The 25,393-nt window shown below is 44.0% G+C and overlaps 1 protein-coding gene across 1 annotated transcript in view; it reads right to left on the reverse strand.

Annotated features, from left to right (window-relative positions):
- Positions 1-241: 241 nt before the first annotated feature.
- The window catches only part of ALPK2 (alpha kinase 2), a 127,490-nt gene continuing 102,338 nt past the window's right edge, over positions 242-25,393 (reverse strand). Inside the window, exons 10-11 of the mRNA XM_030191914.1 lie at positions 1,374-1,616; positions 242-857 (exon numbers count right to left, since the gene is read on the reverse strand). Of these exons, the coding sequence (XP_030047774.1) occupies positions 1,400-1,616 (217 nt within the window). The 3' untranslated portion in view covers positions 242-857; positions 1,374-1,399. The remainder of the gene's footprint in view (positions 858-1,373; positions 1,617-25,393) is intronic.

Genomic DNA, 25,393 nt, shown 5'->3' on the forward strand with positions numbered 1-25,393 from the left:
TCTACCCATTCCACTCTACTCAGTATTTTATATACCTCTATCATATCTCCCCTCAGCCGCCTTTTCTCCAAGCTGAAGTGCCCAAGCCGTTTCAGCCTTTTCTTATAGGGAAGTCACCCCATCCCCTTTATCATTTTCGTCGCCCTTCTCTATACCTTTTCTAATTCCACTGTATCTTTTTTGAGATGCGGTGACCAGAATTGCACATAATATTCAAGGAATACTAGGAATATTATGAGCATCTACACAGTTAGCATGTGCTAAAAATGCTTGCGTGCTTTTGTAAAAAGGACCCTATAAGTTGTGTATATATCACTGGCACAGAGGCGTACATACTTGTGACAGCTCTACAACCGGCAAAAGTGCTTACGTCTAAGTTCATACATGAATAGATAGTTAAAATCCTATAAAGGAAAGCAAGTGCCTACTTTCCTTTATAAAATATGCACCTAATATAGGTGCACAGCTATAGAATTGTCCCTTTATAGCACAGCTGCTTAATAGCATAGCTCTCTTCCTAATCTAGAGATGGGCAGTGCAAGGAAAAATGTGCAAAATGGTTTACAAGCTTATCTTGCATAGAGTTTGACTATACAAAGCAAACATGTTGGAAATACATCATACGTACAGACACGAGACCTGGAAAAGATATTTAAAATGTACTGAGGAAAATTGCTGTCTTTCATGAGAAAACATATCTTTTATTTAGAAACCTGACTATAAGCAAGCACAAAGATTCAGTTGCTTTCAGCTTGAAAAGACAGCATTATATAGTGCAGTAGCTCTACATTACTCTCTGTCATCAAAATTTACATATATGGTTCACAGTTTGAATGTAGCTCTTGTGATGTCTACATGTAATGAAATCTAATTAAGTAGACCTAACTTATAGTGTGGGGAGTCTTTCAATCTATATTCAATACTTTCCCAAACACATATATAACTACTCAAATTAATTCCAATTCTTTAACATTTCAATTGATAATATCACAGTGTAGCTATCAAACGTTCTGTCTTAATATTCGGGGATCTTCAGATTTTCAAATCGTATCCACCATACAGGGAATTTTCCCCAAATTCTAATGGTGTTCCTTTCATCTTCATGGATCAACCTGTTTTTTGGATTTTACTATTTTTTTTATATGTCTATATCATAGTTTAATACTATACTTGTTCAAAAAGTTACTTAGCGTTACTTAGCTTCAATTGATTAACAGCTGAGCAGCAATTTTTCTTTCAAATCAAACCTGAATCCCCGAATATTAAGACAGAATGTTTGATAGCTACACTGTGATATTATCAATTGAAATGTTAAAGAATTGGAATTAATTTGAGTAGTTATATATGTGTTTGGGAAAGTATTGAATATACATGTAATGTAAGGCATTTGTACAAATCCTCATGTTTTGCGTTTACTCCGTGTACCCAGTACTGTCTTCGGCAACTTGGATGAATTAGGAGGCGTACTCGTTTCCACTGGCTTCAACTTCCTTTGCTGATGGAGACTGGTCTGCAGAGGCTTCAGCTCCAGCATTTCACAGTACCTGTTGCACTGATGAAGGACTTTAAATTGATCGATGAAAGAAACTGGGCAGTTGCCTTTGAAACCTTTGTACCTGTGAAAACAACAAAAACCAACAGGACTGAAACAATGCTTTTCAAGAACAATTTCTTGTTTCCTCTAAGGAAAACAAAAGAAGGTTGTATTTTAGTAATCATACAGCAGTGTCTAGATAGCTAAGATGACAAGCAGAGGGGTTGAAAAAGAAAACAAAATGATAGAAACTTGATTTATTTAGGCACATCTTAGACCCACAAAACATTAAAAATCTTTATGAAAATTGCATATATTATATTATTTCACTTTGTTTAAACAATCTCCTATATTCAGGGCCAGTTCAAGGAGGGTAAGTGCTGTATACAGGCAGCTGTCAGAATTTCTCATTTTAATCCATACTCTTGATCCCTTCCAATATGTTTTTTTTTTGTCTTGCGAACTCTGCTGAGTCAGTCCTTGTCCATCTTCTGGATCATCATCTAAAATCATCTCATATTGGCTACACTGTATCTATCTTTCTTGGTTTCTCTGTTGCCTTTACTAGAGTTGGCTACTGCATACCTTCAGCTATGCAACCCCTCCCCCCCCACCAAGGGGTGGCTTGACCCTTCCCTACTACGTTCAACATCTCTCTTTTCTTACCTTCCCCCCAAAAGTGTCCACAATTTCTCTGCTTCCCTAGCTGCTTTTCCCACCCCAAGGTATCCAGCACCTCTTTCTCTCCCCTCCCCCCCCCCCAAAGTGATAACCCTCTCCTGTTTCTTTCTTCCTCTCTCCCTCTGAGGTGTTCAGCATGTCCCATTCCCTCTTCCCCAATTGTTCACTGGCTTCTCTTACATAACCCCTTCGTGGCAGCACTGGCCACCAAACACAGTGAGGAGATGGAGTCACTTTGTGGAACCAAGCTGTCTTTAGTCCAACCAGCATATACAGTGAAAAACTGTGGACCCGACATAACCGTATTTTAGCCGAAATTGCCTGCATCAAGGATCCCGTTTTATAACCAACTGGTGAAAAAGGACAGTGTTCACATTTAAAATGTACTCCAAAAGCTGTCTTACAATGTTGGGTTCATACCATGGTGCTCCTGTAGTTTCTTGAGATTCTGTGCAATTCCATGTTCATTCTGTTATTTCAACATTGTAAGGCAGCTTTTGGAGTACATTTTAAATGCGAACACTTTCCTTTTTCACAAGCTGGTTCCACCAAGGGACACCATCTCCTCACTGCATTTGGTGATCTTATCTTCTGTGTGAGGTTTTGGTCTTTCTTTGTTGTTTGCAAATCCTAATTGGTGCCAATTAACAGTAATAATTGGTTGTTAGCATCCAGTTAGAAATGATTAACAGTTCTTTAGCCAATTGAATTGTGCACGCATCTCTGAAGTGCACCCAAATCTAAGGACAATATACCAAATCTGGAGGTAAATAGATAATCTATTTATTTATATTAGGTTCATTTACCGCATTTCTGAAAGAATTCACTCAAGGCGGTGTACAGTAAGAATACATCAAACATGAGCAATAGGCAATTACAGCAGTAAAAATATTCAAATAACAATACAAAGTATGGCATAGTTTACTACTTGCAATAGAACAGAGTAGAAATAGAAAAATATCATATGTAAATGGAAAAATTCTGCTTTTAATCAGCAAGTATTTATAGCTTTTTTGTGTTTTTTTTAAGTCCTTGTAACCAAACTAAGCACACATACGTCTTGCTCTCACCATGGTACTTTCTACACCTGTGTTAATCTGCAACAGAACAAAGCAACTTCAAATTCATGAGCTTTTAATCCAATATAATGGGGATCAAAATTATACCTTCTTATCCAAAACAATCCAAAATAGCTTTCATATCAAATGCTAGGGGCCAGGTGTATTTCATGTTGTATCAGAGCTGTCATGCTGCAGTGTGTATAGAGTCTATCGCTATGCAACAAGACATTGCAAGGGCATGTTTAACAAGGAGTTACCACAGGCATTCAAACCATTAGTACTAGGCCCAGTGGCGTAGCAAGAGTGGGGCGGTGGGGGCGGTCCGCCTCAGGTGCACGCTGCTGGAGGGTGCAGAGAGCAGCCGCGTGCCTGTCGGCTCCGCTGGTTCCCTGCTCCCTCTGCCCTGGAGCAGGGAGCCAGTGGAGCTGACAGGCGCGCAGTTGCTCTCTGCACCCTCCAGTAGCCAAGAATGCACCCAGGGAGGGGGGTGTGTCGTGCTGCACCCTGGGGGGATGGACGCTGCTGCACCAGTGGGGGGGGGGGGGGGGAGTGCGCAGCGGCGATCCAGCCCGGGTGGCAGCCGACCTAGGATCGCCACTGACTAGGCCATGCTAACATCTATCATGCAAGGAACAGGACAAGCTATGAAAAGAGAGTGGGTGTAGACTTCATAGTGCAGTCAGTGCCCCAGAAGGTAGTGCACGCTAATTCACAAATGTGCAGTAAGGTGGAGGAGTGGCCTAGTGGTTAGAGCACCGGTCTTGCAATCCAGTGGTGGCCAGTTCAAATCCCACTGCTGCTCCTTGTGATCTTGGGCAAGTCACTTAACCCTCCATTGTCTCAGGTACAAACTTAGATTGTGAGCCCTCCTGGGACAGAGAAATATCCACTGTACCTGAATGTAACCCACCTTGAGCTACTACTGAAAAAGGTGTGAGCAAAATCCAAATAAATAAATCTAACACCACTCCTATAGGTAGCATTAGATGCATCCACATTCATAGTACCTGAAAGTAAGGCATGTCAGAGAACTTCTCTGTGAAGGAATGCTGGACACCCCCCATCATTTACTGCAGAGCCTTTACCCTTAAGGTGCATAACTTTTGGCTGTTAACCCATGTTAAGTGCAAACACCTAACACTTTTCAGTAAACATACATGGCAATTCCATTGAGTTCTTGTGGTCTCACGGATGTGTGAAGAAGTCAAAGTCAGATCTGCAACAGATGAACATCAACCAGATTCAAGTTTGATGACAATTTCAGATTTTCCACAGATCCGTTGGGGAAAGCTTGCTGACTGTCCCAGGCGAATCTATTGAAAGTCTGCAGCAAATCTAAACAAGGTCACATCTTTGAAAAATCTGAAGACTAAAATCTGCTTCATGTCTTAAAAAACATAAGTACTACTACTACTTGACATTTCTAAAGCGCTATTAGGGTTACGCAGCGCTGTACAGTTCAACAAAGAAGGACAGTCCCTGCTCAAAGGAGCTTACAGTCTAAAGGACAAAATGTCAAGTGGGGGCAGGCTAGATATCCTGAATGGAGGTATAATGGTTATATGCCGAAGGCGACATTGAAGAGGTGGGGCTTTGAGTAAGGATTTGAAGATGGGCAGGGAGGGGGCTTGGCGTATGGGCTCAGGGAGTATATATATATACATATACAAGTACATATATACATAAGTATTGCATACTTGGACAGACGAAAGGTCCATCAAGCCCAACATCCTGTTTCCAACAGTGGCCAATCCAGGTCACAAATACCTGCTACGATCCCAAAAAAGTACAAAACATTTTATACTTCTTATCCCCAGAAATAGTGGATTTTCCCCAATTCCAATTTAATAATGGTCTATAGACTTTTTATTTTGGAATCCGTCGAAACCTTTTTAAAACTCTGCTAAGCTAACTGCCTTTACCACATTCTCTGGCAAGAAATTCCAGAGTTTAATTACACGTTGAGTGAAGAAACATTTTCTCCAATTTGTTTTAAATTTACTACTTTGTAGCTTCATTGCATGCTCCCTAGTCCTAGTATTTTTGGAAAGCGTAAACAGACGCTTCACATCTACCCCTTAAACTCCACTCATTATTTTATAGACCTCTATCACATCTCTCCTCAGCCGCCTTTTCTCCAAGCTGAAGAGCCCAAGCCGCTTTAGCTTTTCCTCATAGGGAAGTTGTCCCATCCCCTTTATCATTTTTGTCGTCCTTCTCTGCACCTTTTCTAATTCCACTATATCTTTTTTTAAATGTGGCGACCAGAATTGAACACAATATTCGAGGTGTGGTCGCACCATGGAGCGATAGAAAGGCATTATAATGTCTTAATTTTTGCTTTCTATTCCTTTCCTAATAATACCTAACATTCTATTTACTTTCTTAGCCACAGCAGCACACTGAGGAGAGGGTTTCAATGTATCATCATCGACGACACCTAGATCCCTTTCTTGGTCAGTTACTCCTAACATGGAACCTTGCATGACGTAGCTATAATTCGGGTTTCTCTTTCCCACATGCATCACTTAGAACTTGGTCACATTAAACGTCATCTGCCATTTAGACGCCCAGCCTCCCAGTCTCGTAAGGTCTGCTTGTAATTTTTCACAATCCTCCTGTGATTTAATGACTTTGAATAACTTTGTGTCATCAGCAAATTTAATTACCTCGCTAGTTACTCCCATCTCTAGGTCATTTATAAATATGTTAAAAAACAATGGTCCCAGCACAGACCCCTGGGGAACCGCACTAACTACCCTTCTCCATTGAGAACATTGACCATTTAACCTTACTCTCTGTTTTCTATCTTTTAACCAGTTTTTTTTTTAATTATTTATTCATTTAAACAATATTTACAAGAAACATCTTGCTTAGGAAAGTGTCATATAACTAGGAACTGTTATAAAAGGAAAATACTCTCAAAAACAAGCATATAAATCTATACACTTTCAAATTTATAAGACACTCAAGTCCATAATGGGAGATCCAAGATTTCAGGTAATCTAAGGGGAGTTTTAACCCACAATAGGACACTACTTCCTATCCCTTGACTCTCCAATTTCCTCTGGAGTCTTTCATGAGGCAGTTTTCAAACGTCTTCTGAAAATCCAGATACACAATATCAACTGGCTCACCTTTATCCACATGTTTGTTCACCCCTTCAAAGTAATGTAATAGATTGGTGAGGCAAGATTTCCCTTAATTAAATCCATGTTGACTTTGTCTCATTAATCCATGCTTTTGAATATGCTCTGTAATTTTGTTCTTTATAATAGTCTCTACCATTTTGCCCGGCACCGACATCAGACTCACCGTCTATAATTTCCCGGATCTCCTCTGGAACCTTTTTTAAAATTTGGCGTTACATTGGTCACCCTCCAATCTTCCGGTACCACGCTTGATTTTAAGGATAACAATAGCTCCGCAAGTTCATTTTCAGTTCTACCAGTTCTCTGGGATGAATACCATCTGGTGTAGGAGATTTGCTACTCTTCAATTTGTTAAATTGCCCCAATACATCTTCTAGGTTTATAGAGATTTCAATCAGTTTCTCCGACTCATCAGCTTTGAATACTATTTCTGACACTGGTATCTCTCCCAAACCTTCCTCGGTGAAGACCGAAGCAAAGAATTCATTTAATCTCTCTGCTATGGCTTTGTCTTCCCTGATCGCCCCTTTTACCCCTCGGTCATCTAGCGGTCTAACTGATTCTTTTGCTAGCTTCCTGCTTTTAATATACCTAAAAAAATTTTTACTATGTGTTTTTGCCTCCAACACAATCTTTTTTCGAAGTCCCTCTTAGCCTTCCTTATCAACGTTTTGCATTTGACTTGACATTCCTTATTATTTCTTATTTCTTATTATTTTCAGTCGGTTCCTTCTTCCATTTTCTGAAGGATTTTCTTTTAGCTCTGATAGCTTCTTACACCTCACTTTTTAACCATGCCGGCTGTTGTTTGGTCTTCCGTCCTCCTTTTTTAATAAGCGGAATATATTTGGCCTGGGCTTCCAGGATGGTGTTTTTGAACAGCATCCACGCCTGATATAAATTTTTGACCCTCGCAGCCGCTCCACTAAGTTTTTTTTCACCATTCTTCTAACTTTATCATAGTCTCCTCTTTTAAAGTTAAACGCTAACATATTTGATTTTCTATGTATACCATGAGCAGGTCGCCCAAAATCTGAAGTAAAATGTTTGAATCCATTTTAGAAATTTGCATAGTTCTAAGCTATTCTAAGTTATCTGTATAAGTTATCCAGAAAGCAGACTGAATATTCCCATTTTGCAATGGACCTGGGATGGCTATTGACCCAGGATGCCATGGACCCAGGATGGGCATGGACCTGGGATGGGAATGGGTGGGTCAGGGGCATGTACCCAGGATGGGAATGGACCCAGGTTGGCCATAGACCCAGGATGAGCATGGACCTGTGATGGCCATGGACCTGGGATAGACATGGACCCGGGATGGCCATGGACCTGGGATGGGCATAGACATGGGATAACTATGGACCTAGGATGGCCATGGACACAGGATTGGCATGAACCTGGGATGGCCATGAACCCAGGATGGGAATAGACCCAGGATGGCCATTGAATATTAAATACCTTAGACCCAGGATGAGCATGGACCTGGGATGACCATGGACCTGGGATAGAATAGATATAGAATTTGTACTTATTGCACAACATCCCGGCACCTAACTTTAGGTGACCTGTAGAGAATTACATTCATAGTGTTCTCAAAAATCCCTCTAAATGCCCCAGTACTATCCATATAGTACTGGGGCAAAATTAGGGCGACACCAAGGCAAATGTAAATTAATTTTTTACTCTTTCAAAAACTACAAAGACAATCAAGGAAGTTACATAGTAGTACTTTAAAAACAAATAGGAGGAAATATTTTTTCACTCAATGAATAGTGAAGCTCTGAAACTCGTTGCCAGAAGATGTGGTATCAGTGGTTATCTGGGTTTAAAAGAGGTTTTAACAAGTTCCTGGAAGAAAAGTTTATAGTCTGCTATTGAGATAAACATGGGGAAGCCACTGCTTGGCCTAGGATTGGTAACATGCATAGAAGCCAACTTTTCAAAATTATTTGGGGTGCTGAATTTTTTTTTAAGGTGGTGCATTCCCTCCTCCCCCTCCAGTGCCAGGCCCCCTCCCTCCCCCCTCTCCAGTTCCAGGCCCCCCTCCCCTTCCCTCCGAGTTCCAGGCCCCCTCCCCCCTCCCTCTGAGTTCCAGGGCGCCCCCTCCTCCCTCCGAATTTTATGTTCAACGGTTTTTTATTGATGACCAACCATATAATTAACACAAATTCTCTCCTACATAACTGTGTCCATATCTTATTACATTTTCAAGACAGAATCGTAACAAATATAGATCCTCATGTACAGTCATCAAATTTTTTATGTTCCCCCCTCCCCTTCTATATTAGTATTGTTCTTTTATTGGATTCACCCATTTAAATTTGTGAATGTTATAACCATATTATGAAAGATCTTTTGTGCATTTAACCTGGGATGTGGTCATACCAACTCTCCCTCCGTCTACAGATAGTGCCTCCCTCCGAATTTTAAAGTCATCTTACCTCGTCATCGGGGGGGGGGGGGGAGGGTTACGGAGGCAGTCAGCAACAGTGCTGAAAAGCGTGCAGCACTGTCTGCGTGCAGGCTTCGGCTTCAGTGAGTCTTCTCTCTCTCTCACAGCTCTGGACACCCACCCTTGCAGAAACAGGAAATGAGGGCGGGACCAGAGCTGTGAGAGAGAGAGAAGACTCACTGAAGCCGAAGCCTGCATGCAGACAGTTCTTCATGCTTTTCATCACTGTGGCTGACTGCCTCTGTAACCCTCCCTCCCACCCCCCCCCCCCCCCCCCCCCCCCCCCCCCGACGATGAGGTACGATGACTTTAAAATTCAGAGGGAGGGAAGGAAGGAAGGAGGGAGGACCGGACGCCTGCCTGTCTCGGAGGGAGGGATGGTCCGTCACCTTTCCTTGCCTCTGCCGAACTTCCAGTGTGTGAATTGTTGGGGGTGCTCGAGCACCCACAGCACCCACGGAGTCGGCGCCAATGGTAGCATGTAATGTTGCTACTATTTGGGTTTCTGCCAGGTACTTGTGACCTGGATTGGCCACTGTTGGAAGCAGGATACTGTGCTAAATGGACCATTGGTCTGACCCAGTATCACTATTCTTACATTCTGCCTCTCTTAAGTGTACAGTGGTGATATTCATCCACCATCATATGTGTGGATAAGTAGTTTAAGTTAGGCCATCCTTAATTAAAGTGCTTAGCTATATGTATAGTGACTGAATAGTGCTGCTATAAGTGTAGCTGCTGGTGCAAGCTCTCCATGTATATTCATTGCTGCTGGCTATACATGCAGTGGTGTTGAATATACTTGTATTTTAAACACCATAGCCAATGTTTTAAAATGAATGCTGACCACCACATCTGAATATTGACCTGAATGATTTCATGTGCTAACAAGCCATTCAACTTCATTATTGAAGATGGTTCAGTGCAGTGGTGTAGCCAGAAGGCAATTTTTGGGTAGGCCAACAGGTTGGATGGGTGGGCACTAGAGTTGCCAACTTTTTTGAAAGAGAAAAAACAGCAACCTGATGCACCCATGCTCTGTCCCTACCCCACTCCATGCTTGACCTCTACCTCACTCCCAATAACTTCAATGAGGGCAACAGTACAGGCTTCAGTGGATGCAGGCCAATTGAGAGCTAAGGGAAGTATAATAGATTACACTCTTCAGCCCCATTGAGCCATGGTCCTTCAACTCACATATGGTATTGAAGCCAAACACATTCTGCATCCAGGGAACTTCCTGGCCCTCCACCAACAATGGATACAGAGCAGAACAAGGACATTTCCCCATAAAATTCACCATACAAAGAAATTTTGGTTTCTAGTGTAATCTCAATAACAGACATATTATAAAGTAATTAAAAAAACCCTATAAATCAAAAGTCACTCAGAACCTAGAGCAAATCTACCATGCCAGCACTAATTTCCAAAACAAGGATCCTACCTATGAAAAGGCAGTGCCTTAAATATTATAGTAGGGCCATAAACGCACTACCAAAAGCGACATACGACCACCTAAACTTCCGGAAATCACTAAAAACTAACCTGTTCAAAAAGGCATACCCCACCAATCCAACGTAAATGCCTGATCCCTGCAACACAACAAAACTAAAGTACGTAATGGACAAAACTCAACTCTTCCGATGTACGTTTCCCCAATGTGGCCATGCCACATGAACTTTATCTTACCATAACATCACTTTGTATTTGCTCTCACCGGAGTCTGCAAACGCCTCTCCGGTACTATGTAAGCCACATTGAGCCTACAAATAGGTGGGAAAATGTGGGTTACAAATGTAACAAATAAATAAAATACCAATACATTTATCAGGAAAGCTGAACAAGCCAAATTACTACAGAACGCTACATAGAAACTTCATGCTAATAGAATACCTCAACCACACACACAGAACACAAATGCCAAATACAGAGTACGTGACCACAAAATATTAAACAGAAACCCCAAGAAACCAGACCTTGCATGTAGTACAACACCAGAGAAACAAGACATCAGGCATTTCCTAACATTTTATTTGCTTTCTTAGCTGCCACAGTTGAAGGTGTAGCCTGGTAATGGACTTTGGGATCCTCTCCTAGATTTCTGCCCTGGAACCCAGCTATGTTAAACACCAACTCTGGTAAGATGTACATTCCAAATCCAACATATTGTATTCACAACATATAAAATAAAATACTTTTTTGTACCTTTTTGTTGTCTGGTCATTTTATTTTTCAAATCATATTGGTCTCAGTCTCTGGTTTCTACTTCCCTCTGTCTTCTCTTATCTCACTTGCCAGGGTCTCCTGTCTATTTGACATTTCTTCTTTCTGCATGTCCATCATCCATCTCCCATCTCTGTTTTCCTATATTTCCTTGTCCAGTATCAACCCTGAGTTCATATCTCCTCATCCATCATTATTCCTCTGTGCACCCCATGCCCAGCATCTTCCTTCTATGTTCCTGTTCTTCCCCTTGGCTGTATCTCTCCTCTGTGTCCATATACCCCCCTCTCCAGTGTCCAGCATTGTATCTCTATTCCATATCCCACTTATCTCCCCCCCCACCCCTGTCAGGCATTGCCTCTCTGTGCCCATATGCCACCCCCATACAGCATCTCACATTTGTGTCTTTGTCCCCATGCTCCCATCTAATGCTCATCATCTCCCTTCTGTATCTGTACACATCCCTATGTCCCCTTTCTCCCTCATCCACACCGTGGCCCTCTTCTCTCTGACCCCACTCCAACTAGCTTCTCTTCCCTTCCCCTTATGCATCTGGCTCTTTCTCCCACTGTGGGTTCAACATTTGACCCCCTCTTCCTTTATCCCCTTGTCCAGCATCTCTCTCTCTTCCCTCTAATCCCTCCCACTCCCATAGGTCCAGCACCTTTCTACCTTCGCTCCAACCCTCCTTGCAGGTCCACATCTCTCTCCTTTCCCTTCAGCCATCCCCTGCATATCAAGCAATCCAGCACATCTCTCCCTTTCATCCACCCCCCTACATGTCCAGCATCTCTCTCCCTTTCATCCAGCCCCCCTACATGTCCAGCACCTCTCTCCCTTTTGAACCAGCCCCCCCCCCCCACATGTCCAGCACCTTTCCCCTTCACTTCAACCCTCTGCATAGCCAGCACATCTCCCCATTCCCTCCAACCCCACTGCATATCCATGCAGCAAACTTTGATCCTGGGGAACTGGGTTCGATTTCCACTGCAGCTCCATGTGACTCAGGACAAGTCACTTAACGCTCCATTGCCCCAGGTACAAATAAGTACCTATATATAATATGTAAACCACTTTGAATGTAGTTGCAAAAATCACAGAAAGACGGTATATCAAGTCTCATTCCCTTTCCCAACCCTCCCTGCATATCCAGCACCTCTCTCCCCTTCCCTCCACCCCCCCCCCCCCCCGCATATCCAGCATCTCTCTCTCTTTCCTCCAGCTCCCCTTGCAGGTCCACATCTCTATCCTATTCCTCCAGCCCTCTCATGCATATCCAGCACATCTCCCCTTCCCTTTCCTCCAACCGTATGCCCCTCGCAAGACAAGTCCAGCACCTCCCCTTCCCTCCAATCCCCCTGCATATCCAGCACCTCTCTCCCTTCCTTCCAACCTCCCCCCTTGCAAGTCCAGTACCTCTCTCCCTTTTTGTCCCTCCAACCCCCTGCCCCTTGCAAGTCCAGCACATTGCCCTTCCGTTCAGGCCCTTCCCCTCCCAGGGCCAGCACCTCTGCATCTTCCTTACCCTCCCCAACAAGTCCAGTACCTCTCCCTTCCCGTCAGCCCCCTCCCCTTGCAGGGCCAGCACCCCACTGTGTTCCTCACCCTCTCCGATCTCCATTGCAGCACTTGCATTTAATGCTATTGGCGCTGCCTGGCAGCAACTCACAGACGTGGCGTCCTGCTCCTGCAGTTCCAACACCTCCATGATGTCTCCACCTTCTCCCACCCCTGTCACAGCGCTTGCACTTTGCTATTGGAGCTGCAACTCACAGAAGCATGCGTCCTGCTTTGGGGCCTTCCCTCTGCTGCATCCTGCCCTACATAAACAGGAAGTTGCATCAGCGCGGCAGAGGGAAGGCCCCGAGGCAGGACGCCGCATCTGTGAGTTGCTGCCAGGCAGCAATGATAGCAAAGTGCAAGCGCTGCGGCGAGGGTGGGAGATGTTGAGGAAGACACGGAGGTGTTGGAACTGCAGGAGAGACTGTGCTTCTGGGTGGGCCTGAGGCAAAATTGGGTGGGCCTGGTCCCACCCAGGCCCACCCGTAGCTATGCCTCTGGTTCAGTGATTTAAACTGAGACAGCATGCACATTAAATACCCCTCTGACTTATAGCTGCAGCTGAACTCTGCCGCTTCTGAAGTAGCCAGAGTGTGAAGGAGAAGAAGCAGTTCAGTGGTTTGATGTGAGATGGAAAATAAAGACACACCTGGGAGCTCTTAGGTGTTGGATTAGATGAGAGACAAGAATCAGCATTCGCAGGCAAATCCCTAGGTTTCTTGATGATAATCAAAACATAGTTGAGAGTTGGGAAGACCAATTTGCTTACTGATGTAATTCTAAATTCATTTGTGCCAGAATAATTCCTTAGTGGGGGGAAGGGAGATGGCTATTATATGCTGGGGGGGGGGGGGGGGTGCGGGGGAGAATGTTACTTAGTCGCAAAGGAGGGGATTTATTGAGTTAACCAGAACACAGTAAACGGTCTGGTTGGCTTGACATATTTTGGCCTATATCAACCCTGGTAAAAATGTAACATCTGATAGTGGCAGAGATTAAATTTTTGGGCTTTATGGAAAGCATACTATGTGCTCTTCTGGGAGTCTGATTTGTATCTGATACTCTGTCATTTGTATTCATACAGACTGTGTTAGGGCTCACACCTTTTTCAGTAGTAGCTCAAGGTAAGCTACATTCAGATAGTGCCCTGTCCCTAGAAGGCTAACAATCTAATTTGTGTACCTGAGGCAATGGATTACTGAGACGAGTCAGCACGGCTTTTGTGTGGGGAAATCTTGCCTGACCAATTTACTTCAATTCTTTGAAGGAGTAAACAAACATGTGGACAAAGGGGAGCCAGTTGATATTGTGTATCTGGATTTTCAAAAGGCGTTTGACAAGGTACCTCATGAAAGGCTACAGAGGAAATTGGAGGGTCATGGGATAGGAGGAAACGTCCTATTGTGGATTAAAAACTGGTTGAAGGATAGGAAACAGTGCTAGGACCGCTGCTTTTTAATATATTTATAAGTGATTTAGAGATGGGAGTAACTAGCGAGGTAATTAAATTTGCTGATGACACAAAGTTATTCAAAGTCATTAACTCGCGACAGGATTGTGAAAAATTACAGAAGGACCTTACGAGACTGGGAGACTGGGCGGCTAGATGGCAGATGACGTTTAATGTGAGCAAGTGCAAGGTGATGCATGTGGGGAAAAAAGAACCCGAATTATAGCTACGTCATGCAAGGTTCCACGTTAAGAGTTACGGACTAAGAAAGGGATCTGGGTGTCGTCGTCGATAATACACTGAAACCTTCTGCTCAGTGTGCTGCTGCAGCTCGGAAAGCAAATAGAATGTTGGGTATTATTAGGAAAGGTATGGAAAACAGGTGTGAGGATGTTATAATGCCATTATATCGCTCCATGGTGCGACCGCACCTTGAGTATTGTGTTCAAGTCTGATCGCCGCATCTCAAGAAAGATATAGTGGAATTGGAAAAGGTGCAGCGAAGGGCGACTAAAATGATAGCGGGGATGGGACGACTTCCCTATGAAGAAAGACTAAGGAGGCTAGGGTTTTTCAGCTTGGAGAAGAGACGGCTGAGGGGAGACATGATAGAGGTATATAAAATAATGAGTGGAGTGGAACAGGTGGATGTGAAGCGTCTGTTCACGCTTTCCAAAAATACTAGGACTAGGGGGCATGCGATGAAACTACAGTGTAGTAAATTTAAAACAAATCGGAGAAAATATTTCTTCACCCAACGCGTAATTAAACTCTGGAATTCATTGCCGGAGAACGTGGTGGAGGCGGTTAGCTTGGCAGAGTTTAAAAAGGGGTTAGACGGTTTCCTAAAGGACAAGTCCATAAACCGCTACTAAATGGACTTGGGAAAATTCTATAATTCTGTATAGAATGTTTGTACGTTTGGGAAGCTTGCCAGGCACCCTTGGCCTGGATTGGCCGCTGTCGTGGACAGGATGCTGGGCTTGATGGACCCTTGGTCTTTTCCCAGTGTGGCATTACTTATGTACTTATGTAGGTGACTTGCCGAAGATCACAAGGAGCAGCACTAGGAGTTGAACCAGTCACCGCTGGATATCAGGTCTAGTACTTTAACCACTTAGGCTACTCCTCCACCCTCTTTGTATACTCTGGTATTTTTCATATGCACAGAAGAGCCTTAATATACAGATTAAACCGTAGAGACTCTGGGCCCGATATTCAGACTGTGGGAGTTAACCAGGCTGTCTCCCATTGTCGATGCTGAGCCTGGATATTCAATGCCTTTTCCAGTGACTAGCATTGAATAACTGGTTTATTTTTAGTGATACTCAGTGATACTCATTGTTGGCCAGTTAAGTTTGAGCTGGCCAAACTTAGCTGGCGATGCACTGACTATTAGTAGATATTGCACAATTTAACTGGTTATCCGTTGAGCACTAACAAACAATACTCAGCAGCAGATAACCAACGATCTCCTCCTGAATATTACTGGATAGCTGGTTAAGTGTTATTTATCTGGCCAGGAGCTGTTCCTGGCTGGCTAAATGGTTTTAAGTATTGGGCGGACTAGGTACAACCTTGCCATCCTATGGCACTTGTGAATGGAAACAGAGAAAAATGTAGGCAGATAAAGACTATGGGGTTCATTTTCAAAACACTTAGGCTTACAAAGTTCCATAGAAAATAGACCTTCATATGGCCTATCCAGTCTTCTCATCCATGTCATCTGTTCTCCCTGAGAAATCCTATGTACTTGTCCAAAGCTTTCTTGAATTCAGATACTGTTTTTGTCTCCACCACTTCCACCAGGAGGCTGTTCCACAAATTCACCACCCGTTCTGTGAAGAAGTATTTCCTCAGGTTACTTCTGAGCTTATTCTCTTTCACCTTCATCCTATGCCCCCTCATTCCTGAGCTTCCTTTCAATTGAAAGAGACTTGCTTCCTATGCGTTTTTGCTGAGTAGGTATATAAATCTCTCTATCATATTTATTTATTTATTGGGATTTATTAACCACCTTTATGAAGAGATTCACCCCCCTCTCATGCCTTTCTTCCAAAGTATACATATTGAGATCTTTAAATCTGTCCCCAGACACTTTATGATGAAGACCAGCCACTGACCATTTTAGAAGCTGCCCTCTGGACTGACTCCATCCTGTTTTTAACTCTTTGAAGGTTTGGTCTCCAGAATTGTACACAGTATTCTACATGAGGTGTCACCAAACTCTTATACAGGGGCATCATCACCTCCTTTTTCCTACTGGCCATTCATCTTTCTATGAACCCAAGCATCCTTCTAGCTTTTGTCTTCACCTTTTCTACCTGCTTGGCCACTTTAAGATCATCACATGTGATCACACCCAAGTCTCACTCCTCTTTTATCCTACACTATACCATTCCCTCAGGTTTTTGCAGTCCAAATGTATGACCTGCCTTTTTTAACACTAAATCTAAGCTGCCAAATTTCCAGACCATTCTGCTAGCTTCGCTAAGTCTTTCCTCAGTGTGTATACCCTATTGCAGATTTTGGTATCATCTTCAAAAAGGCAAACCTTACCAGGCAGCCCTTCAGCAATATTGCTTACAAGAATGTTAAAAAGAACAGGCCTAAGAACCGAACCTTCTCAAAGCAGGTTTCTAATAACAATTATACGGGGCTAGTTTTGATTTGATTTCCAAAGCCATTCATGTGTGCAAATTGTATAGGGCTAGAAGTGAGCAATGCTCAGACACAATCTACTTAAAATAGCACCTTTCTGCTGTTCTTTATATTCAGTTACAATGTTATCCAGCCAAAATACAAAAGAATGCCTATGCTAAAAAATATTTTCATGACCACTTCTATTGCCTGGCACCACACTTGCTTATGGAATACATAATGACTCGATTCAGTGGGCTGCATAGATATTTATTATCTAATCTTGTGCTGTGGAAATATACACAGCAGTCTCCAAGACTACTCTTTATTTAATGTAGAATTTGGTTTTATACTTGCAAAGCAGTTAGAAATCCAATTCCAGCGCTTACAACTAATAAGCTAGTAACCCATTGACGCTAGTGCCCTCTAGTGGTGACATTAACAACTAGACACCATCTTAAACCTTTTTAACAAAGACACAGTATTACTATTGAATAGCTGGGATACATTGAATTTGATCAAATTTAATGAGACCAGCAATTCCATTTTTCCTGCACATTCATTATTAGAAGCTTCTTTAATTTTGTTTTGCAAGGCTTGTCTTCTCAGTCCCTTTTTTTTCTGCCATCACAAATGACTTTTTGTATTTTCCCACACAATGGCACTGGTATTGTACACCTGACAATAATGAAAAATTCTGCTATTTGATGCACATATGAACTCAAAAGTCTATGAACTGGTTTACCATATAATTCCTTTGTGCTGCCAAGAGGAAATCCAGTAAAAACAGAGAATTAGGAAGAAATTGATTAAATTAGGAAGATGTTGATTAAATTAAACCAACGGTTTCATCAGGTTTACTGTCTGGTTTTTGCCTGCTCTAAAAGCCTGCACTTACAGTTGATTTACTGAAGCTGTAAATACAATGAGTTGTGCCAAAATTTATGTAGGTTGATATTGCACTGCGATTTTTTTTGTAGTTGTACAATAGGAAGAGAAGAAATAACTCCACGGACACTTAATCATTGCTTGGAAATTATGAATCCAAGAGCCTTTTATACCGTCATACACTGGAGCTATGGGGGGGGGGGGGGGGGGTTACTAGTCACAGAAGTCAGTGTATCAGGTCTTTGATTATAAGTACATAAGTAATGCCACACTGGGAAAAGACCAAGGGTCCATCGAGCCCAGCATCCTGTCCACGACAGCAGCCAATCCAGGCCAAGGGCACCTGGCAAGCTTCCCGAACGTACAAACATTCTGTACATGTTATTCCCGGAATTGTGGATTTTTCCCAAGTCCATTTAGTAGCGGTTTATGGACTTGTCCTTTAGGAAACCGTCTAACTCCCTTTTAAACTCTGCCAAGCTAACCGCCTTCACCACGTTCTCCGGCAACGAATTCCAGAGTTTAATTACGCGTTGGGTGAAGAAAACATTTCTCCGATTTGTTTTAAATTTACTACATTGTAGTTTCATCGCATGCCCCCTAGTCCTAGTATTTTTGCCAATAAATTGCAGTGTATTTCATCTCAGTAATAACAGGAATGAAAAAGTTCAAGAATAATGGTAGAGGTGTACGAATATTTGTAAAGTAATTTTAAGCTATACTGAAAAACATTGTTAGAAAGGGTGTTAGGAATGGTATTCCCTGTAACTAACAGGAACTGCTGAAGCATGCCCTCAAAATGTAAAAAAAAAGAGAACATTTTTGAAACTATTAGCCTCCCATCACAGCTTTGTGGGAACTGATCCTCTTACTAGAATCCCCTGGCCTTGCCCTAAAGCTGCCATCATTTGAAATGGCTGATGATGCTCATGACTTATGGGCCATGCTACTGGCAGCATGCTTCCAGTAGGGCAAGATCAAAGGGTAATTGGCGAAGGGGTTTCCCCTGTGTCCACTCCTTTGTGCTCCTCTGAGTAAGCCTCCCACTAAGGAGTCCTTTTACTAAGTGGCGGTAAAAAGTGACCTTAGCGTGCCCTTACATGGGTCTTTCCCACATGCTAAGGCCATTTTTTTCTGCGGCCATGCTCCAATTTTGTGGATGAATACTTACTGACACCTATTTTGTAGGCGGTAAGGGCTCACACGCTAACCCTGCGCTAATCAGCGTGTGGTAACGTAGCTGTCATGCCCACTTTCGACCTCCACAACACGCCTCCTCTGCAGAAAAATAAAAAATATTTTTTAACATGCGGTTTGTGCATGCAGCTTGCCAATTTACCGCAGGGTGCTTCAGTGCGTCTCGCAGTGTGCCATTTTAAGTTGCGGTAAGCATGCACTAGTGCTTGCCATAGTGTAGTAAAAAGACACCTAAATGTGGTCAGTTCTGTTCCTTGGATTCCAATTCTAGTTAGATTTTGAATTATTTGTGCCATGTGCCTTTTGAATTCCGTGCAAATCAATTCTATTATTGCTCTTTGGTGGTGGTGCGGTTGAATTGTTGATTGTGACTGCAGACCAGTCTGCATTTACCTATAATTATAATTGGCTTTTAAGTTTGCTCTGTGTCATGGAGAGGTCCAGGTAAATGTTTCAATCCAGCTTATTTTCGAAGGACATCGCCGGCCATCTTCCCACACAAATTGGGAGATAGCCGGCCATCTCCTGAAGCCGGCCAAATCGGTATAATCAAAAGTCGATTTTGGGAGCCACCAACTGCAGTCCATCGTGGGGATGAACAAAGTTCACGGGGCGTGTCGGAGGCGTAGTGAAGGTGGGACTGGGGCGTGTTTATCGGCCGAGGAGAGATGATCGTCCTCGGCCGATAATGGAAAAAAGAAGGGCGTCCCTGGCGAGAATTTGGTCAACTTTATTTGGTCCCTTTTTTTTCAGGTCCAAGTCCCAAAAAAGTGCCCGAACTGATCAGATGACCACTGGAGGGAATCGGGGATCACCTCCCCTGACTGCTCCAGTGGTCACTAACCACCTCCCACCTTCAAAAAAACAACTTTAAAAACTTTTTTTGCCAGCCTCTATGCTAGCCTCAAATGTCATACTCAGGTCCATCGTAGCAGTATACAGGTCCCTGGAGTAGTTTTAGTGGGTGCAGTGGACTTTAGGCAGGCGGACCCAGGCCCATCCTCCCCCTACCTGTTACACTTGTGGTGGTAAGTGGGAGCCCTCCAACCCCCCCCAAAACCCACTGTACCCACATGTAGGTGCCCCCCTTCACCCATAAGGGCTATGGTAATGGTGCAGAGTTGTGGGGAGTAAGTTTTGGTGGGGATTTGGGGGGCTCAGCACCCAAGGTAAGGGAGCTATGCACCCGGGAGCTATTTAAATTATATTATTTTTAGAAGTGCCCCCTAGGGTGCCCGGTTGGTGTCCTGGCATGTGAGAGGGGCCAGTGCACTACAAATGCTGGCCCCTCCCATGACCAAATGCCTTGGATTTTGCCCGGTTTGAGATCGCTGGCCTCGGTCTCCATTATGGGTGAAAACCGAGACCGGCCATCTCAAATCCGGCCATCTCTGACATTTGGTCAGCCCCAAATGTATTATCGAAACGAAAGATGGCCGGCAATCTCGTTTTGAAAATACGGTCGGCCCCACCCCTTTGCAGCGCCATCCTCGGAGATGGGCGCCCTTAGAGATGGGTGTCCCCGATCGAAAATGCCCCTCCACGTCTAATAAGGGTACAAAACTTTTTAGGGAATGGGGACAGTATAATCCATCAAAAAGATAATTTTCAAAGGGATTTCCATAGGTAAATGATTGTTCAACCACAGAAGAATCACTTTCAAAATCATCTTTCCACTTCTGTAGGAAAAAGAGGTGGAGCTAGGAGGTGGGATAAGGCAGACCCACTGAAGTACATTCAGAGGTTTCATTTTGAAATCCTAGTGCACACTTTTCTTTGCATACTCTGTACTTGAAGAGCACACACAAAACAAAGATTCTCTGTGGCACCAGTTGGCCAGTGAAGTCATAATGCTTATCATTATTATAGTACTACTACTACTACTACTACTTATAATTTCTATAGTGCTACTAGATGTATGCAGCACTGTACATGTAAGACACAGTCCCTGCTCCACAGACTAATCTTACAGCATGCAGTAGTGTGAGCTAGGGCTGGGCGTGGTGCTTTCACAGAGTCACTCAGAGGATTAAAAGTAAACAAAAATACTTTATTAGCACAAACAGCTGAAGGCTGTTACTTTGCAGGTATAATAAATTAGAATTAAAGTCTCTTGAGATTCAGGAGCAGTCTTTATACAGGCCTGTTGCTGACACGTCCCAAAGTCATTGCTTGCACAGCCTAGCTGCAGTATTACACAAACTCTGGCATGGCTCCAGCCAGGCTTCAGGAAACAGGATTCTCACAATATTCAAGATAAACCTTAGCCAGATTTCTGAGAGCTTCATCTGTAGTGGAGATATACTGTATGCTGTAGGACTGCTTTTCTTTTCCCTGAGCCTCACTAGCTTGTCTGTGCACTAGAGAATTGCACAGGGACAGATATCTTACCTATACCTGCCTGTCCCTGCTGGAATCTTACCCATCCCTGCAAGAATTTAATGGTACATAAAAGAAAATTCTGGTCAGCTCTCAGTCTGTCTCTGGATTTGAGCCACAGCACTGCAGGCAAGGAAGGAACAGAATTTGGAACTTGAAACACTCTGGTGTGCACATGTAAGATTTGTCTCTGATTCACTGGCACTGTGTGCTGAGAGGTCGCCACATGCACGTGCCAGTAGGTCAGCTGACATCTGATGCTCGTGCCTGTGTCAGAGCTGAGGTCTGCGCATCAGCCCGGGAGCAAAGAGGATTAATTGTAACATAGTGACGGCAAATAAAGACCTTAACGGTCCATCCAGTCTGCCCAATAGTCACACTCATTATCAATTCATGATTAAATCAACATGTGATATTATATACTTGATTATGGTCTTTCTTTGGTGTTTCTGAGACATAGACCATAGAAATCTATCTGGCCCTTATGTTCCAACTGCTGGAGTTTGTCGTTGAAGCCCACTCCAGTCTATTTTTCTTCTCACTTGTGGGACACAGACCGTAAAAGTCTGTCCAGCACTGTCCTCATGTTCCAGCAACTGAAGCTGCTGTCTAAGTCCTTTCCAGCCCATATATGAGACATATATGGGCCATATATGAGACACAGACCATACAAGTCTGCCTGGTATCGGCCCTAGTTCATCACAGCCAGAGTCGCCATCTAAGTGGCACTCGACACATCCACACACATGCAGCCATTTAAGGTTATGTTTTTTATACCTTCCATTTTCTAATTAGTGATCCTCTGTGTTCATCCCACTACTTTTTGAATTCCATCATCATTTGTGTCTCAACCACCTCCTTAATGGAATACTTTCCCCATTTGTGCAGTTAAAGCAAGGAGAAGGAGGAGGAGACAGCGCTCAAATAACTCGGTACTCGGTAGATGAGAGGCTGGCACAGATGCAGCTTCCATGGGAACCCCACAGGAACTGCTTCAGTCCCTGTGGGAACCCCACAGAACTGCTTCCGTCCCTGCAGGAACCCCGCAGAACTACTTCCATCCCCGCGGAAACTCCGCAGGTTCCGCAGGATTCCTGTGAACCCCATTCCCATAGAGATCTCTACTATGCACTGGGGTTTTATCCAAGCTTCATGAACCACACCTTCCCTGCTCTGACCTGACTGAGCCATTCCCTTGGACCTGGTTTCTTAAACTGTCTTTGTGAAAGAGTGTTATTAAGGGGGACTGGCAACTTCCTATACTCTCAATCACATAGCCCCACTACCCAGCTTATTTTTGAAGGAGATCGCCGACCATCTTCCGACACAAATCGGAAGATGGCCAGCCATCTCCTGAGGGCACCCAAATCAGTATAATTGAAAGCCGATTTTGGGCGCCCCCAACTGCAGTCCGTCGCAGAGCCTGCCAAAGTTCCTGGGGGCGTGACGGAAGGGTAGCGAAGGTGGGACAGGGGCGTGCTTAAGAGATGGGCGCCCTCGGCCAATAATGGAAAAAAGAAGGGCGTCCCTGGTGAGAATTTGGTCCACTTTATTTGGTCCCTTTTTTTGAGGTCCAAGTCCCAAAAAAGTGCCTGAACTGACCAGATGACCACCGGAGGGAATCGGGGATCACCTCCCCTGACTCCCCCAGTGGTCACTAACCACCTCCCACCCTCAAAAAAACAACTTTAAAAACTTTTTTTGCCAGCCTTCTCCACCACCGCCAACTCCACCACCGCCAACTCCAGGCTCCGCTCATTCTGCCTCGCCTCACCCTATGCTTGGAACAACCTTCCTGAGCCCTTACGCCAAGCCCCTTCCCTGCCCATCTTCAAGTCTTTGCTTAAAGCCCACCTCTTCAATGCTGCGTTCGGCACCTAACCCTTACCGTTCAGTGAATCCAGACTGCCCCAATTTGACTGCCCCTATCGGACCGACCGTTCACTTGTCTATTAGATTGTAAGCTCTTTGAGCAGGGACTGTCTCTCTTTGTTAAATTGTACAGCGCTGCGTAACCCTAGTAGCGCTCTAGAAATGTTAAGTAGTAGTAGTAGTAAATGTCATACTCTGGTCCATCGCAGCAGTATACAGGTCCCTGGAGCAGTTTTTATTTTATTTTATTTATTTTTATTACATTTGTACCCCGCGCTTTCCCACTCATAGCAGGCTCAATGCGGCTTACATATTATATACAGGTACTTATTTGTACCTGGGGCAATGGAGGGTTAAGTGACTTGCCCAGAGTCACAAGGAGCTGCCTGTGCCTGCAGTGGGAATCGAACCCAGTTCTCCAGGACCAAAGTCCACCACTCTAACCACTAGGCCACTCCTCCAGTGGATTTCAGGCAGGCGGAACCAAGCCCATCCCCCCTACCTGTTACACTTGTGGTGGTAAATGGGAGCCCTCCAACCTCCCCAAAACCCACTGTACCCACATGTAGGTGCCACCCTTCACCCATAAGGGCTATGGTAATGGTGTAGAGTTGTGGGGAGTGGGTTTTGGGGGGGCTCAGCACCCAAGGTAATGGAGCTGTGCACCTGGGAGCTATTTTTATTTTTAATTTTTAGAAGTGCCCCCTAGGGTGCCCGGTTGGTGTGCTGGCATGTGAGAGGGACCAGTGCACTACAAATGCTGGCCCCTCCCACGACCAAATGCCTTGGATTTGGCCGGTTTTGAGATCACCGGCCTCGGTTTCCATTATGGGCAAAAACCGAGGCCGGCCATCTCTGGCATTTGGGCGGCCCCAACCGTATTATTGAAACAAAAGATGGCCGGCCATCTCGTTTTGAAAATACGGTCGGCCCCGCCCCTTCATGGTGCCGTCCTTGGAGATGGACGCCCTTAGAGATGGGCATCCCCGATCGAAAATGCCCCTCTATATGTACACACTGCTCTACAGTGTTGATAAGTATTCAGGTACAATTACTTATAATTTACTGTAAAGTGACTTACAAAAACATTTCAAAAATATCAAAGTAATCGAAATTCAGACCACTTCTATAAATCAGGGCTATATTAAGGGAGGAAAAAGCCTCAAAACCCACCCAGAGCCACAAATGTTTAGCTCTTCGATAGATACCCAAGGTTATAAGAAGTAGCAGAAGCAGGATTTGTATGCTGGCTTCCCTGGTTCTCAGCCCATTGGTCTACCCACCAGGCCATTTTAAGTAGGGCTGAAAATTGTTCTCAAAGTATGTTCAGATGTATTGTAAGCCTAATTTTCTCGAGTTTAATTTCTCAAGTTCATATCACCAGTTCATTTAAATTTCTGTAAGAGTCTGACAGCTAACAATACTTTGTTGAAGGATTTTGTTAACGCTAGGATAGATAGGAAATCATCCGTTATTAGTGATTTAATAACAGACAAACATTTAAATTTGTTAAGCTCTTCAGAAACATGGCCCACATCAAATCCATCAGATTTGCCCAGGTTATTCCCTGATCCGTCATCTGCAAGTGCAAAGAAATGGAAGGAGTGGCATAAATTTAACGCTCCATCTCCTGTATGAAGAAACTATGTCCAGATGAATGTGATTATGTTTCCTATTAGACTGGGCCATCATCATCATCCTTTATGAACCCTCCCAACCTATTTCCTCCCAGAATCTTAGGGGTCCTTTTACTAAAGCAGTTAACGCAGGAATTATCGTGCACTGCTACCACGTATATGTGGTAAATATTACTGCTGTGGTGTGACACAGTATGACATCTATTTGTTAACAACATGCAGCATTAGGGGGCAGGAACTGGAGAGGTAATGGGCAGAGCATGAGCTGAAGTACACACTGCAGTTAGCGCACGGTTCTTACTGAACGCTGTCACTTATGCAGTTAGTGCAGGTGCACTTACCCCCTCCTCAAGAGGAGGTGTTGAGTAGAGAACGAAACGGGGACGGGGATCCGCAGTAACCGCGGGGATGGGGATGAGGACAGAGCTCGCGGGACGGGGCAAGGACAGATCCCACGGGGATGGGGTGGGGACGGGGACAGGTCCCACGGGGATGGGGACAGAGCCCACAGGGACGGAGACAGGGGGCAAACTTTGTCCCCGTGTCATTTTCTACTTTGAAGCCTGTTAATGAACTGGACTGTTATTTATGTTTAAGTGATGCCCACAAAGATATTTTGAGTTTTTGGAAAATCAAGCAAACATACTGGCCACAACTAGCAAAA

The sequence above is a fragment of the Microcaecilia unicolor genome, chromosome 2 (assembly GCF_901765095.1).
Source record: "Microcaecilia unicolor chromosome 2, aMicUni1.1, whole genome shotgun sequence".
Lineage (NCBI taxonomy): Eukaryota > Metazoa > Chordata > Amphibia > Gymnophiona > Siphonopidae > Microcaecilia > Microcaecilia unicolor.